The sequence below is a fragment of the Marmota flaviventris genome, chromosome X, assembly GCF_047511675.1.
Source record: "Marmota flaviventris isolate mMarFla1 chromosome X, mMarFla1.hap1, whole genome shotgun sequence".
Classification (NCBI taxonomy): Eukaryota; Metazoa; Chordata; class Mammalia; order Rodentia; family Sciuridae; genus Marmota; species Marmota flaviventris.
Window position 1 is genome coordinate 107,271,567 of NC_092518.1, and position 14,713 is coordinate 107,286,279.

The 14,713-nt window shown below is 35.7% G+C and overlaps 1 protein-coding gene across 3 annotated transcripts in view; it reads right to left on the reverse strand.

The window, feature by feature from the left end:
* Window positions 1-14,713, reverse strand: part of Tenm1 (teneurin transmembrane protein 1) — a 556,402-nt gene that overhangs the window by 57,690 nt on the left and 483,999 nt on the right. For all 3 annotated transcript variants that reach the window (XM_027931186.3, XM_027931196.3, XM_027931177.3), the window contains one exon: window positions 6,525-6,679. In XM_027931186.3, coding sequence (XP_027786987.1) covers window positions 6,525-6,679 — 155 coding nt within the window. The remainder of the gene's footprint in view (window positions 1-6,524; window positions 6,680-14,713) is intronic.

The following is a 14,713-nucleotide window of genomic DNA, read 5'->3' on the forward strand; positions in this document are numbered from 1 at the left end:
CCATGAGTGATAGTTCAGATAGATGGGTCCATAATCTAACAGATAACGGGTCCAGTGATGCTACAATTATATTTAGGCTCATCTACTTATCAATTTTATCATGAATGAAGACATAAAAGACATTCATCAAGCCTATAGGTGACACAAGGCTGGGAAGGATGGTAGAAATATTGGATAATAGCAGAAAAATATAAAAACAAAATGCACTGAATCAGATGACATGGAATTGGAGGCATACTATTAATAGACCCTGTTGTTTTATGCAGATAACCAACTGTGCAAGTACAAGATGAGGACATAGGGATGAGAAAAATGAATTTTTAGTTCACAGCAATTATATCATATACCAAAAGTGTGATATAGTTGTGAAAAAAACCAAATAAATGTTAGCTATGGTTTTTTAACCTGTACTCTTTTTAGCATTTTGCAAAAGTGACTTGGGAGTCGTCATAAGAACTACCGTTGAATGAGAGTAAGCCTGAATAGAGAATTTATTTGAATTTGCTGTTTTTAATCTTTTTAATAAATTGGCACCTATTTTGTTTGAAGTAAATATTCTGTGTCTAAAATACTTTTGAAAAGTACTGGGGAAAAGGAATAGAAACAGAGGATGTAGAGAGTTGTGATAGTCTCCATTCTACTTCCAAGTAGTCAGAGCACACTTGGATTACTTTATTCATTTCTAGAAGCCACACTTTCAAAGAGATATGGGTAAATGGAAATATGTCCAGAGATGAGTGAGGAGAGTGATGAAGGAACTCAAAACCATGCCAAGTGAGACACAGTTAAATTAATTTGGGATTTGATTGTGGAGGATGCAGTTTGATAGTTTGATGAAAATAATGTGGATTTTGGCATCAGATTGAAAAGGTTCAAATTCCAACACTGTCCATTTTTTGGTTGTATGGTCTTGACCAAATTATTCAATTCTCCTGAATCTTTCTTCACAGTTATTAAAAATGGGGGAATATAATATCTATCTTGGAGGATTGTCAGGAGAATTAAATAAGAAAATATGTATGAAAGTATCCACTATAGTACTTGATTCACTGGTATATGAATTTAATAGGAAAAAAGATTAAATTTATAACTATAGTCTGAAGAGTTGCAGTAAGACTAGGTGGCAAAAGTTAAAGGAACAAAACATTACAGTTAAAGGGATCCCAGAAGAACTTTCTATCAATCAGAAAAATTCAAAGATGGAATGAACTGCTTGGGGGAAGGTAGTAAGTTCCTTATCACAAAAAGCACATGAAAAGAAGCTGGATGGTTTCCATATGGTGAAAATATTCAGGAGGGGAGTCCAGCATGAAACAACTGGGGATAGGAGCAGGATTCCTAGTAGACTAGCTTGATAGACTAAATGTATTAGGATAGTTTCTTCCTCGGAAGAACCAATTACCTTCCTTCCTTCTTAAACACGCATGATCCTCCTGCCCTTCATTAGGCCCATCTGAGAAATGGGTACTATTGGGAACCAGTGAGGAGTATACAGATCATCCAAGAAGCATTTGTGTAGGCTTGATTACGTATTGGGCTCTCCAGACAAATAAATCAAAGTGGGCACCTTATGGGAAGCGGGTCAACAGGATTATCTGTGCATGCAAAAGATCCATGTTGCTTGCGTATTTGCTATTGGGCTGATTTTTGAATGGGCATTAGGGTGGCTTCAAGAAGCAAATCCAGTGTTCAGATTTGCCATCATTCCAAGAGACTTGGTGTAATTCCCAATTCCATTCTAGTCAGGCATAGGATGGAAGTACAGAGCAGAAAGATTCAAACGCAACAACGGAAATAAAGAGCCAATCTCTTTATAATCAACTCATCTCCAGAAGTGAAAGGCCTGGTTGTTTATAGCAGTGCTTAGAAAGGGAAGTTATGCTGCAGAGTTTATACTGAGAGTTCAGTTTCATATTTCAGTAAATAAAAAAGAAAAGATATTGATTTGAACAAATGGCTGATTTTATTGTCAAAGCAAATTTCATTTCTTGAGATGATTAGATTTTATTAAACTATTTCCTAAGTGCCACTAAACACACATTCTGTGAATAAACAGCATATTCCTCAACCAAGCACCATTTTTCACTCAGCTAAATACAATGACATTTGGTCCACTCCAATTGTCATTGAAAATATGGAAGCTGGAAAAATGCATGCTTGAGGGCAGAAAGCTTGTGCTCAAATTTTGCTTGTATCACTGACTAACTCCATGATCGCAGCACAATATATACTAGTTCAAGGGTGGTTGGGTGTTTGAGATAAAATTCAGCAATATGAGTAAGATGCTCAGCATAGTTCCTGGCCTATAGTAGGCTCTCAATAAGTGACAGAAGTTATTCTTTGAACTACTAAAGGACATCAAGATTTGCTGAAGATTAGGACAGGCTATGGAGGATTGCTTCTTTCTGAGGCTCTAGTTGGTCTCAGAAAGTGCAGAAGACAAAATAAATATGAGAAAGAGGACCATTTTGTTGCATGATTTCCTAACCTCCACAAATACTATACTGGCATGGATAAGACTTTCCTTGTTGGTGACTTTTTGGTTTCAAAATGATGGGAAGGTAAGAAGGAACTTTAGGAACATGGTTATACTTCTGTAGAGAAGGCTTCATGAAGTGAGACTAGTTGGTTCATCTTCCTGACTCCAGAAAGTCCTGGATGCCAAGCATTTATAGATTATTGCTATTCAACTTTTGCATGAAAAGTTCCAAGAAGCAGGAACTCTACAGAATATTTTGATAATATATGGTGCTACCACACAGTCTCAGAAAACAGTAAGCTCTTCTTAAAGTCTGATTCAAAATCTTCATGCTGCATCACAGGCCTCTATTTTCTTCATTGTCTGTTCCTGTCAGCAAAAACCATGCACTCTCATTTAGACATTTGTCTCTGCCCTCATCCATCAATATATTTTGATTTACTGAAATATGAAACTGAACGCTGCGTAAGCTCAGCTGGATCACTGTAAGTACTCTATAAACAACTGGGCCTTTGCTCTTGGAAGGTGTTGTGAAGCTCTCTACTCAGCTTTCTTCTTTCAAATTGAAGATAGCCCCAGTTCTTAAGTATAGTCATGGGAAACATCGGTCGCCAACATGCCACGGTTGTCTAAACAGACAGGAAGCTTTGGCCATAATGGCTGAGCATCTAGGCAGCTGTGCCACACACAAGCCTCCCCCTGGTAAACACTATCCACTCACCCATAGGATTTCATTCAGTGTTCTCCAGCTTTTGTCCATTTGTGCTCCACCTGGGTGCTGATTTGCTTACACATGGGAGCTCTGATTTCTTTCAAAGCCAAAGACTACCCTTTCCAGGCAAACAACTCAAAAGAAGTGATCTGTTTTCACTTTATCTATTTCCTCACTTCTCATCCTATCACTCCAGCTCCCATTAATTAGTACTCTACAAAAGGTACTCTAATTACAGTCCCTAATGGTGTAAAACCAAATGGCTTCTAGAAAAAAAAAAAACACCATATTTTCCATGACTTCTAAGCAGCATTTGATAGTGACCTTGAAAATCTTGCTTTGCTTGGCTTTTTTGTCCACAAAAATTTTTGGTTTCCCTCTAACTTGACAGGTTACGAATGCAGGGGCACTTAACCACTGAGCCACATCCCTAGACTTTTTTTTTTTTTTTTTTTGAGTAAAGCTCTCACTAGGTTGCTTACAGTCTTGCTAAATTGCTGTGAGTGGCTTCAAACCTCCGGTGATCCTTGTGCCTCAGCCTCCTGAGCTGCTGGGATTACAAGCATGTGTCACTGCACCCAGCTAATCCTTCTCTTCTTTTTATGTTATGTACCCTCCCTAGGAGGACTTGTCCACTTCCCTATTTGCCATAGCTATATGTAAAACATTAATGACAAATCTAGTTTGCATTTCAGACCTTGAGATTTAGATCTACATCCAGGTATTTTTACCTGGATGCCAAAAAGGCACCTCAAATTCAACATGTCCCCGGTAGAACCCATCTTCCAACCCTTGCTCAAACCTTCTTCTCTTGTATTCTCTGAGTGAATGATACTACCACCTGTGTGCTTTTTTAAGTCTGAAATTAAGTCCGTCAAAACTTCTTTGAGGGTGCTGGGGCTGTGGCTCAGTGGTAGAGTGCTTGCCTCGCACATGCAAGGCACTGGGTTCGATCCTCAGCACCACATAAAAATAAATAAATGAAGATATTGTGTCCATCTACAATTAAAAAAAAAAAACTTCTTTGATTTTAGTTTCAACATTTCAAGAATCTGTATAGTTTCCTCAGCCAAAACTGTGATCCTTTAAACTCAGCCATTACCCTTGCTTGCCTATGTAATGTCATTACCCTGAGCAGCATCATAGTCTCACCATAGAGTTGTATTCCAAAGAAGTATCAGCTGAACATTCAAAAAGCAGTGGAAAGCAACTTAATTTGTATGGCATTTTTTCAAAAGGTCCTAATCATTGCTACATTGATATGTTTCATTCCCATCACACTCATTACTTCAATTGTCTTTTAAGTGATCTCCCTGCCTTTAGCACTGATTTGCTTATTTTATTCTCCATATTATATCTAGAATTATCTTTTAAAAATTAATTTCCCTGCTTAATGATGTTTTTGGCTTCCCATTGTCCACTGGATAAAATCACAACTCTATCATGCTTATAAGGTCCTTCACCATTTCACCCATGCAAACCACCTTAGTTTCATCTCTGACCACTCCTCCATATTTTTTTCAGCACAGTGTTCTTTTGGTACAGGCATATATGTTAACTATGTCTGCTGAGTACTTACTACACATATTCAAAGAACATATAGTCTACATCTCAAACCAAAAGAGATGAGGTAGTTTTTATGGTGATGAGGATCATATTCGCTCTTTTTAGCCAAAGGATTCTCTTTTTAGCATAACTTTTGCACACAGAAACAGATAAGTTGTTTAGAGTTGACTGATCACAGTACAAAGCGTCATATTTTAAGTTAAAAACACCCCACAAGTGATTCATATATATGCATCTTTCCCCCCTCCCCCCAATATATTCATGCCCTTCTTTATTGTCATAAATAAAGCTCCTTTTCTTTGCCTTCTGCAGGATTTGAATCACAGAAAACTTGAGACTATTCTAGGACTTGACAGTCTGATCCACTCATATCTGTATTAAGAATGATTTGTTAATTTTGTTTGTTTTCCAACTCCCCATTTTATTATTGACAATATTTGACTATTTTCTGAGTTTCTGGGATGAGGCAGGCGGCATACACAGAATAAGAAACCCCTAATAGGCACATCTCTAGTGTTTTATAGATTAGTCATGCTGGGTATAGGTGGGAGGAGATATTAGAACTAATGACTAAAGTAAGGTTTCTGAATGATGCATTCATTTTATTTTTCCTTCTTATCCTAGGTTTCAGGTGATATGACAATGGAGCAACAGGAATATCCTAACTGTGGAGGACACCACTAGTTGCCTATGCAACAGCAACCTTAAAACTCCTTGCTTAACAGAACACTGATACTGGTTCAAGAATCACACAACAATACACATAAGGAATGTTTCCCAGTACTAGAAGATCTTAATCCACTACAAAAATCCTATTTCACCTTTGTCAGTGACTAGTGAAAGCAAAGGGCATATGACTGAATTTTGGCCAATGTGACACAAGAAGGAAATCTACTAGTGTCTTTAGTCATATTATTATGTGAGATAATGAAACCTTATTGTTTAAACTACTTTCAGGCAAGTGTTTTATTATTTGCAGCCAAACCATCCTCTCTGAGACACTAACCAATCCCCAAACTCTCAATATCTACTCTAATTCCTTTGAAAAGATTCTCTAATAATCTACTTTAGCAGAGTTACAGATTTATGAAATGTTAGAACAATGTAAGTCCCTCTGAGGATCGTCTAGTCTATTTCCTTTATTTCACATACCAACCTCTTGTGTGTGCAGACTAAGCATCCACACAGTGCTGGGACAATGTGGTATGTTCCATAGTGTCCCCATATATACATAATGGTGATAATATCAGAATTTGGGACTCAATTTTTTTTACACTCAATTTTTTCTTATTGGCTAAAAAATTTTGCTAAACAAATATAAAACAGAACTCAGAGGATACTGCTTTTATTCAAGTAAACTTTAGAACATCCTAGGTGTTTATACACATGTGAACAACAAATCATGCTCATATTCATCAAAAATATTTTAAAGACATTTTGTAGTCTACTTTTCCAAATTTGAGCTATTGTTTCATTTAAAAACAATAAAATTATATATCTTGTTCAGTAAACAAGATTGGCCTTTATCCTCTAATTGATTCCAATTTGGGAGACTTTGTTATGTCAACATTCCACCTAGCATTACCATTTTCTCCCAACTAAGTTTTTCTGAGGAGGCAAAAAGTAACATATAAACAGCAACCTCTGCTATCTGGCATTATAACAAATATACCAGGCTTCCTTTCTACCTAATTTCTGTATGAGAAAATTGTTATCCATTTCCATGATGCCAAAGAGTGATAACACTTGAAAACCAGTGGTGCCTACCTGAGTGATGTCCATTCCTGAGTCACAGCTCAGTGGCTGTGTGGAAGTCAGACCATTTGAGCCGATTACAGTTGTGATCACAGCATTCTCATCAATTCTCCGAATCATAGTCCCATCCACAAAGTAAATGAATCCATGCTTATCAACTGTGATGCCTGTTGGGAAAGAGCAAATGAGCATTAGTAGTCTGGTGGGTCATATTTGTACTATGATCAGTATTTTGAAAGAAGCCATAGAAATGGGAAGGCATTTTAAAGACATATGGATTCAATTTTGCTCAGCATATACAGGACAGTAATGGGAGAGGCTTGTTGGGACACACACTCCATACTTTGTATTTTAAAAAGAAACAATAAAAATAACATAAAGAGATAAAGCCAGGTCTAAACATTTTGTTGTATCCAGTTTACATTTTCATCACCCTGATACTTGCTTTCCTCCACAAGCAGAAAAATATTCTCTTTAAAATAAATGGAAAAAGCCAGGAGAGGCATTATATGTTACATTTCTTCTTGGGTATGCATACTAGGCCACTACTTATTTCATGGTTATATTAGAAAGTAACTGTCTTTAAAAATATTAGAATTATTTTTATCAATTCATACTCAGTTAACAGGGGGTTTGTAATAATTCTGATAGACTGGCTTGAGTTTTTCCCCTCTATATTATCTATTAAGAGGGGGTTGGAGAGCAAAATTATGGCATTACACAGGGAATGGCTAAGCTTCTAGAAAAAATAAGTCAATAAAAATTTCACAGTAGTTTTTGCACACTGTGTTAATTACAGTCTTATTTCTTGGAAAGTATAATAGCAGTTAGAAGGCTTGGGTTCTAATATTGAATATACCACTTACAACTGATATGTTATTTTGAGTTATTGTCTCCAAATTTCAACCTCCTCTTTGGTAAAATAGGAAAAACATGATCTGCATTACCTAACTAATCAACTTCTCTGTTTTGCCAGGACTAAGGCAGGGCTCAGTTTTAAAACCTAGGCAGTCCTTAACAAACTGGGTTAAAGTTTAATTTATAAATTAGGCATAGTAAGAGATTAACCACAACAATTTAATGAAAAGGGAATAATTATAATAGTATACTGCAACAAAAGTTATGTGAATGTGATCTCTCTCAAAGTATCTTATTGCACTGTACTTACTCTTTCCCAACAGGCATTCTTCTTGTGATGATGTAAATGATACAATGCCTATATAATGAGTTGAAGTGAAGTGAATGATGTAAGTAAGCATTGTAACATAGCATTAGGTTTCTACATCAGGGTTACTTGAACACTAATGCTGTGATACTCCAAAAGTTGATCTGATAACTAAATAGTTACTAAGTGACTGATAAGTAGATAACATACAGTGTGGATATTCTGGACAGAGGGATGATTCACATTCCAGCTGGACAGAGCAGGATGGTGTGAGATTATAACATGATACTTAGAATGATGTGGAACTTAAAACTTTTGATTGTTAATATTACATTTTCCATTTAATATTTTTGAACCATGTTTGACCACAGATAACTGAAACTGTATAAAGTAAAACTGTGGATAAGGAGGAGACTACTGTACTTTCAAACTAGTATATAATTTGTCATTTTTCATCTCCACTTTATTGAGATCTGGTAAAACTCACTGGGCACATGTAAAAGTTAGACATTTCTGTGCTAAATAAGCATCTTCTTCTAATATAAGATTTTACATGCATATATACACGTGTACTAATTTTTCTGGGTAAACATAAACTCATCTAAGACAATTTGGAAACACAATAAATTATTTTTACATGAGCAAATTTATTGACAGGAGGTTAATATTAGAACCTGGATATATCATATGCTTTGATTAATCCTATCTTTCTTATAAAGAACTAGTCCTTAACATCTATAAAACTTACTTATTAAAACTTATTCATTTCAGCTTCCCCTGAATACCTATAAAGTCATCAGCCTTTGTGAATTCTCTAAGAAAATCAGCATTTTCAAACAAGTAAATTCTATACCAATAAATCCCATTATCATTTTTTAGAGACAATAAGGACCTTTAAGGTTTATAAGCAGACTTTTAAGAATGAGGCAGGTCAAACAATAGTGGCACATGAACATTTATTTCTTCTCCAGAACATTCCAGTTGAGGATGAATCAAGAGGAACATCTGCCTTTTATTTTTGTATGTGTTTTGGCACAATAAAATTTTAACTAAAAATTTGGTCTGTTTTGGGACAGGCCTATGCTATAGGACTATCTTCTATGAACTGACCTCTATATTAAATATCACTAAGTGTGAAATTTAAAAATTGGTCATCAGAAGAGGAAGGACTGAAGGATTAAGATTCAAGCCTAGAGAAGGGTGACAGTAAATGCGTTTGAAGTTTATGAAATTGTGAATCACTTATTAAACATTTAGCGAATGCCACTATGCTAGATCCTTTAAGAGCCAAAGGACCAAGATTCTAGGTATACTGAAACCAAGAGTAAGAGGAATACTCTGAAACTTTAGTAAGGTATTAAAGATAAAATTGTGTTGCTCTTATTAGAAAGTGGTAAACTTAGAGAATCTGATCCTCTAAAATTTAAGCAGGTTCATGAAAGGTTTAGAAAATGAATGTATATTTAACTAAAGTATTTGTGGAGATACATTAATCAGCTTTCTGTTATTGTAACAAAAAATCTGAGATAATATACATAAAGAGAGGATAGGTTTATTTTGGCTTAGGTCAGAATTGTAGCCCATGGTTAGTTGGCCCCATTGCTTTTGGGCCTGTGGTGAGGTATCTCATCATGGTGGGAGGGTAGGATTCATGAAGACCTTTACAGCTAGAAGTAAAAAAAAGAGGAAGGAGTGAGGTCCCACTCAAGGGCATAACTTCAATGACCAGAAGACATCCCAATAATTCCCAATTCTTAAAGTTTCCACTATGTGTCAATAGTGCTATGTGAAAGACCAACACATAGGACCTTTAACACATGGGACTTTTGCAGGACATTTCAGATTCTAACTGTAACTGTCAGTATATTTATACTGACAACAGAGAAGGACAATTCTATACCTTAACTACTACACTTAATATCCCCATCAGGGTTCAGGATTTGGAATGACCCAGGAAGAATAATCTTGGACTATACACGGTTTTCTTGCCTTTAACTTTTGTGAAGTTTTAAACACTGTGAACTTTTCTCTCTCTGTTCATGTCAGCTGAGTTCCACAGATGAGTGCCCTCTGAAATAAGTCTGGGCTTATTAAATACTCACTACTGTATTTGCCTTCAGGGCTTATTCCACTGACAGTTTGTAGAATATTCTCCTTTTATATATTTGTGTAGCAACTTATTTTATCATGGTCCAAATTCCAAACACACTCCTTTTTCCTTGAGACTCTTTAGTTAACTTCAATTGGGTTATACTTAGGCTTTGGGTTGAAAAAGAAATAGTACCAAGGACTTTGAGAAAACTGGGGGATATGTGCTTTATAAATGCACCTGGGCACATTTTAAATGTACATATATTCCTTCTGTTATAAGACAATCAAGCAACCATCCAACATCCAAACTATTTCCCAAAAAAACTAGTTTTACAAACTCTTTGCTGGTGGGATTTAAGGGGTGTTTAATTTTCACTGGGGATAAAAATCAAATTGGAAATGCCAGGCAGGAAAAACATAATTATTTTTGTCCATTATTTGGAGAGGTTTTCCTTCTTATAATGAGTATTGCTATAACCCAGGAATAGTGATGTAGTTTGATCTATTACTGCTTGTTAGATTGAGTGGGAGGAGGTAACACATACCCAGTATATTTAAGCTTTATTCTTCAGAGGTGAGGATGTGATTTCAGATAACATAAAGCCATCTGGGGCTAGCAGGATCTTCAGATTAAGTTTACTTTCATATTTTGATCTAGTTGTATCTGGATCTCCAAAACTAGTTACCCAATGTTGTAGACATAGTTTGTACCAATAGCCATGTTCATTGATGTGCTTACTGACAGTGTTTTCATTAGCACTTAAAATATGATTGAAGGCACAGCTTTTGGATAAGGAAATATTTAATCTGCATTAAGGAAACAATTTCCAGGGTTTAAAGTTTTAACCAGTATTCATGTTTAAAGCAAGCAAGAAAATATATATCAAATGCTTTCTCTGCATCTCTTGAGATGATCATATGATTTTTATCTTTGAGTCTATTGATGTGATGTATTCCAAACACTAGAAAAACTAGGGATATCAGGAACATACCTCAACATTGTAAAGGCTATCTATACTAAGCCCCAGGTCAACATCATTCTAAATGGAGAAAAATTAAAAGCAACCCCTCTAAAAATTGGAACAAGACAGGAATGCCCTCTTTCACCACTTCTATTTAACATAGTTCTTAAAACTCTAGCCAGAATAATCAGACAGATGAAAGAAATTAAAAGGATGTGGGTAGGAAAAGAAGAACTTAAATTATCACTATTTGCAGATTATATGATTCTATACATAGAAGACACAGAACATTCCACCAGGAATCTCCTAGAACTAATAAATGAATTCAGCAAAGTCGCAGGATATAAAATCAACATCCATAAATCAAAGGCATTTATGTACATTGGTGACAAATCCACTGAAAGAGAAACTAGAAAAAATATCCCATTTACAATAGCCTCAAAAAAAGAGAATAAACTTAATGAAAGAGGTAAAAGACCTTTACAATGAAAACTAAAACATGCTAAAAAAGAAATTAAAGAAGACTTTAGAAAGATGGAAAGATTTAACTTGTTCTTGGATAGGCAGAATTAATATTGTCAAAATGACCTTACTGACAAAAGGACTATACAGATTTAATGCAATCTCAATCAAAATCCCAATGACATTCCTCATAGAAATAGAAAAAGCAATCATGAAATTCATCTGGAAAAATAAGAGACCCAGAAGAGCCAAGGCAATATTTAGCAAGAAGAGTGAAGCTGATGGCATTACTATTCTAGATCTTAAACTATACTACAGAGTAACAGTAACAAAACCAGCATGGTATTGGCACCAAAACAGACTGGTAGACCAATGGTACAGAATAGAGGACACACAGACTAACCCACATAATTACAGTTATCTTTTATTAGATAAAAGCACCAAAAACATGCACTGGAGAAAAGATAGCCTCTTAGACAAATGGTGCTGGGAAAACTGGAAATTCATATGTAGCAAAAAGAAATTAAACCTCTATCTCTCACCCTATCCAAAAATCAACTCAAAGTGGATCAAAGACTTAGGCACTAGAACAGAGACCTTGTGCCTAATGGAATAAAAAGTAGGCTCAAATCTCCATCTTGTCAGATTAGGCCCCAATTTTCTTAACAAGACTCCTATAGCACAAGAATTAAAACCAAGAATCAATAAATTGGATGGAGTCAAACTAAAAAGCTTCTTAGCAAAAGCAACTATCAGTGAGGTGAATAGAGAACCTACAGAATGGGAGCAAATCTTTACCACAAGCACATCAGATAGAGCACTAATCTCTAGGATATATAGAACACTCAAAAACCTTAACACCAAAAAAACAAAACAAAACAAAACAAAAAAAAAAAACAAATAACCCTATCAATAAATGGGCCAAGGAACTGAACAGACACTTCTCAAAAGAAGATATACAATCAATCAACAAACATAGGAAAAATGTTTGACCTCTCTAGCAATTAGAGAAATGCAAATCAAAACTAAGATTTCATCTCACTCCAGTCAGAATGGCAGTTATCAAGAATACAAACAACAATAAGTGTTGGCAAGGATGTGGGGAAAAATGTACAGTCTACATACACTCATACATTGCTGGTGGGATTGCAAATTGGTGCACCCAATCTGGAAAGCAGTATGGAGATTCCTTGAAAAACTTGGACTGGAACCACCATTTGACCCAGCTATCCCACTCCTTGGCTTATACCCAAAGGACTTAAAAACTGCATACTACAGGGACACAGCCATATCAATGTTCATAGCAGCACAATTCATAATAGCTAAATTGTGGAATCCAGATGCCCTTTGTTAGATGAATGGATAGGGAAACTTTGGTATGTATGTATATGTGTGTATATCTATCTATCTATCTATCTATCTATCTATCTATCTATCTATCTATCTATCTATCTATCTCAAAGTTTCCCTATCCATTCATCTAACATACAATGTGGAACACTATTTAGAATTAAAAGAGAATAAAATCATGGCATTTGCAGGTAAATGGATAGAGATGGAGAATATAATGCTAAGTAAAGTTAGCCAATCCCAAAAAACCAAAGGCCGAATGTTTTCTTTGATGTGAGGATGCTGATCCATAATGGTGATGGGGGTGAGCATGGGAGGAATGGAGGAACTTTAGATAGGGCAAAGGGGAGGGAGGGGAAGGGAGGGGGCAAGGGGATAGGAATGATGGTGGAATGAGTTAGACATCATTACACTAAGTACATGTATGAAGACACGAATGGTGTGAAAATATTTGTGTACAATCAGTGACTTGAAAAATTGTGCTCTATATGTGTAATACGAAATGAATCACATTCTGCCATCATGTATAACAAATTAGAATAAATAAATAATAAAAAGAAAAGATATATCTCTGATATTACTACAAGTTTAGGCAGTGATGCTGGAAGGGTGGGCGTGGAGGTGGGAAGAACAACACACAACAGCTTGAGTCCCCATACTCATCCACCCCCACCAAGGAAAATATCAGGATCAGACGCCCATGCAGCATGTTTAGCTTGGAGCACATTTTTACATTTGTGAGAAAATAAATAAATCCTTGTAAATTAGTGCACATAATGAAAGCACTGACAGACCATAACCTGGATGTGTGAATGGTGCTGTCTCCATTCATCAGCATTAAGCCCTAACAAGCTCCTCTATGGAGGGACCTGCTCATAAATAAAGTGCATCTTGTAAAAAAAATATTCACAATGTCTTATGCAAAGTAGGGGACATTATATAATATCTGAGCTGCAGGTTCTTTTCTCTGTGAAGCATCTCTCTGTATGAAATGGCTGCAAATTACAGGTGAAATTATTTGACTTGCTTCCTTGTCTTATTATCCTCTAATGAATAAATGCTGTAATTCTTAAGAAGACAATTGCCTAAAGCTTGGGCAGCCAGGGGAGTTACTAATAAATTTATCACCTGTTGGGGAAGAGGATGCTGCTGATCAATATTAAAGAAACAGGGGCATGCTGATGTGATCACCACATGTCCAGATGTGGAACTTAATAGCCTGAAAATAGTAGGTAAAATCCCAAATTAGATAACACCAAAGATGAGTTTTGGACTGTGCACAATGCCAATTTCAAATGTTGGCAGAAGGCATCTGTATACTTAATTTTAAAAAATTACACCTGTTGGGGCTATGTACATTTTTATTATTTCTATATGAAAAATGAAGCTTCTTTCAGAATATAAGCTTTGGAAAATAGTCATAAAATTCTCTTCATCTATGGCCCTGGCAACCACAAAACTGAAATACTGGATTTTTTTTCCTGCAACAATCTGCTCTTTAATTTTATGAGACAGAGATAAATGGTGAAAATCAACTTCTAGGGAATGTCCCAAGCTCAATATAGTGTCTGCTCAATCTCCAATACTGAGAGTGCTGAACTGTGTAACTGACATTAGCCAGTTGGTCCTACAGTGTTTTTTAAGTCAGAGATATTTTGCTTTGTTCGTGTGCATTCCAATTCTCTGAAAATTGGTATCATATATGTGGTATATATGGAAACTCTACTAGAGAGAATAGTATTTTCTCCAACTGATCTGACTAGTATCAACTTAATTACCCACTGGGATCCAAAGGGCCAACTTACTTCCGCACCATAAGCCTGCTAAGTTCTCTTGTTAAGTAACCACTAAATGAAGCTTCTAGAACTCAGAGGGCTTATAGATACAAGTGTGTAACTAGGAGTCGAAAGAGGAAGAATTTAATGAACAGCTGAGGTGATTTCACTGAGTGGTTAACAATGAGATCAGAATTTTTCCAGTAGGAGGCTTTAATAAACTTATTATAATATTGTATGATTGGCAAGTAAGTATTTAATCAGATATTCTGTTTAATGAAAAAGTGAAAGTATATTTTAACCAATAAAAGTAATTTCTAAAGTATTTAAATGCAAATTTAAAATGATAAACATTCAAACTAATGTTCTACTGGCTAAAATATCCTTTCCTTGATG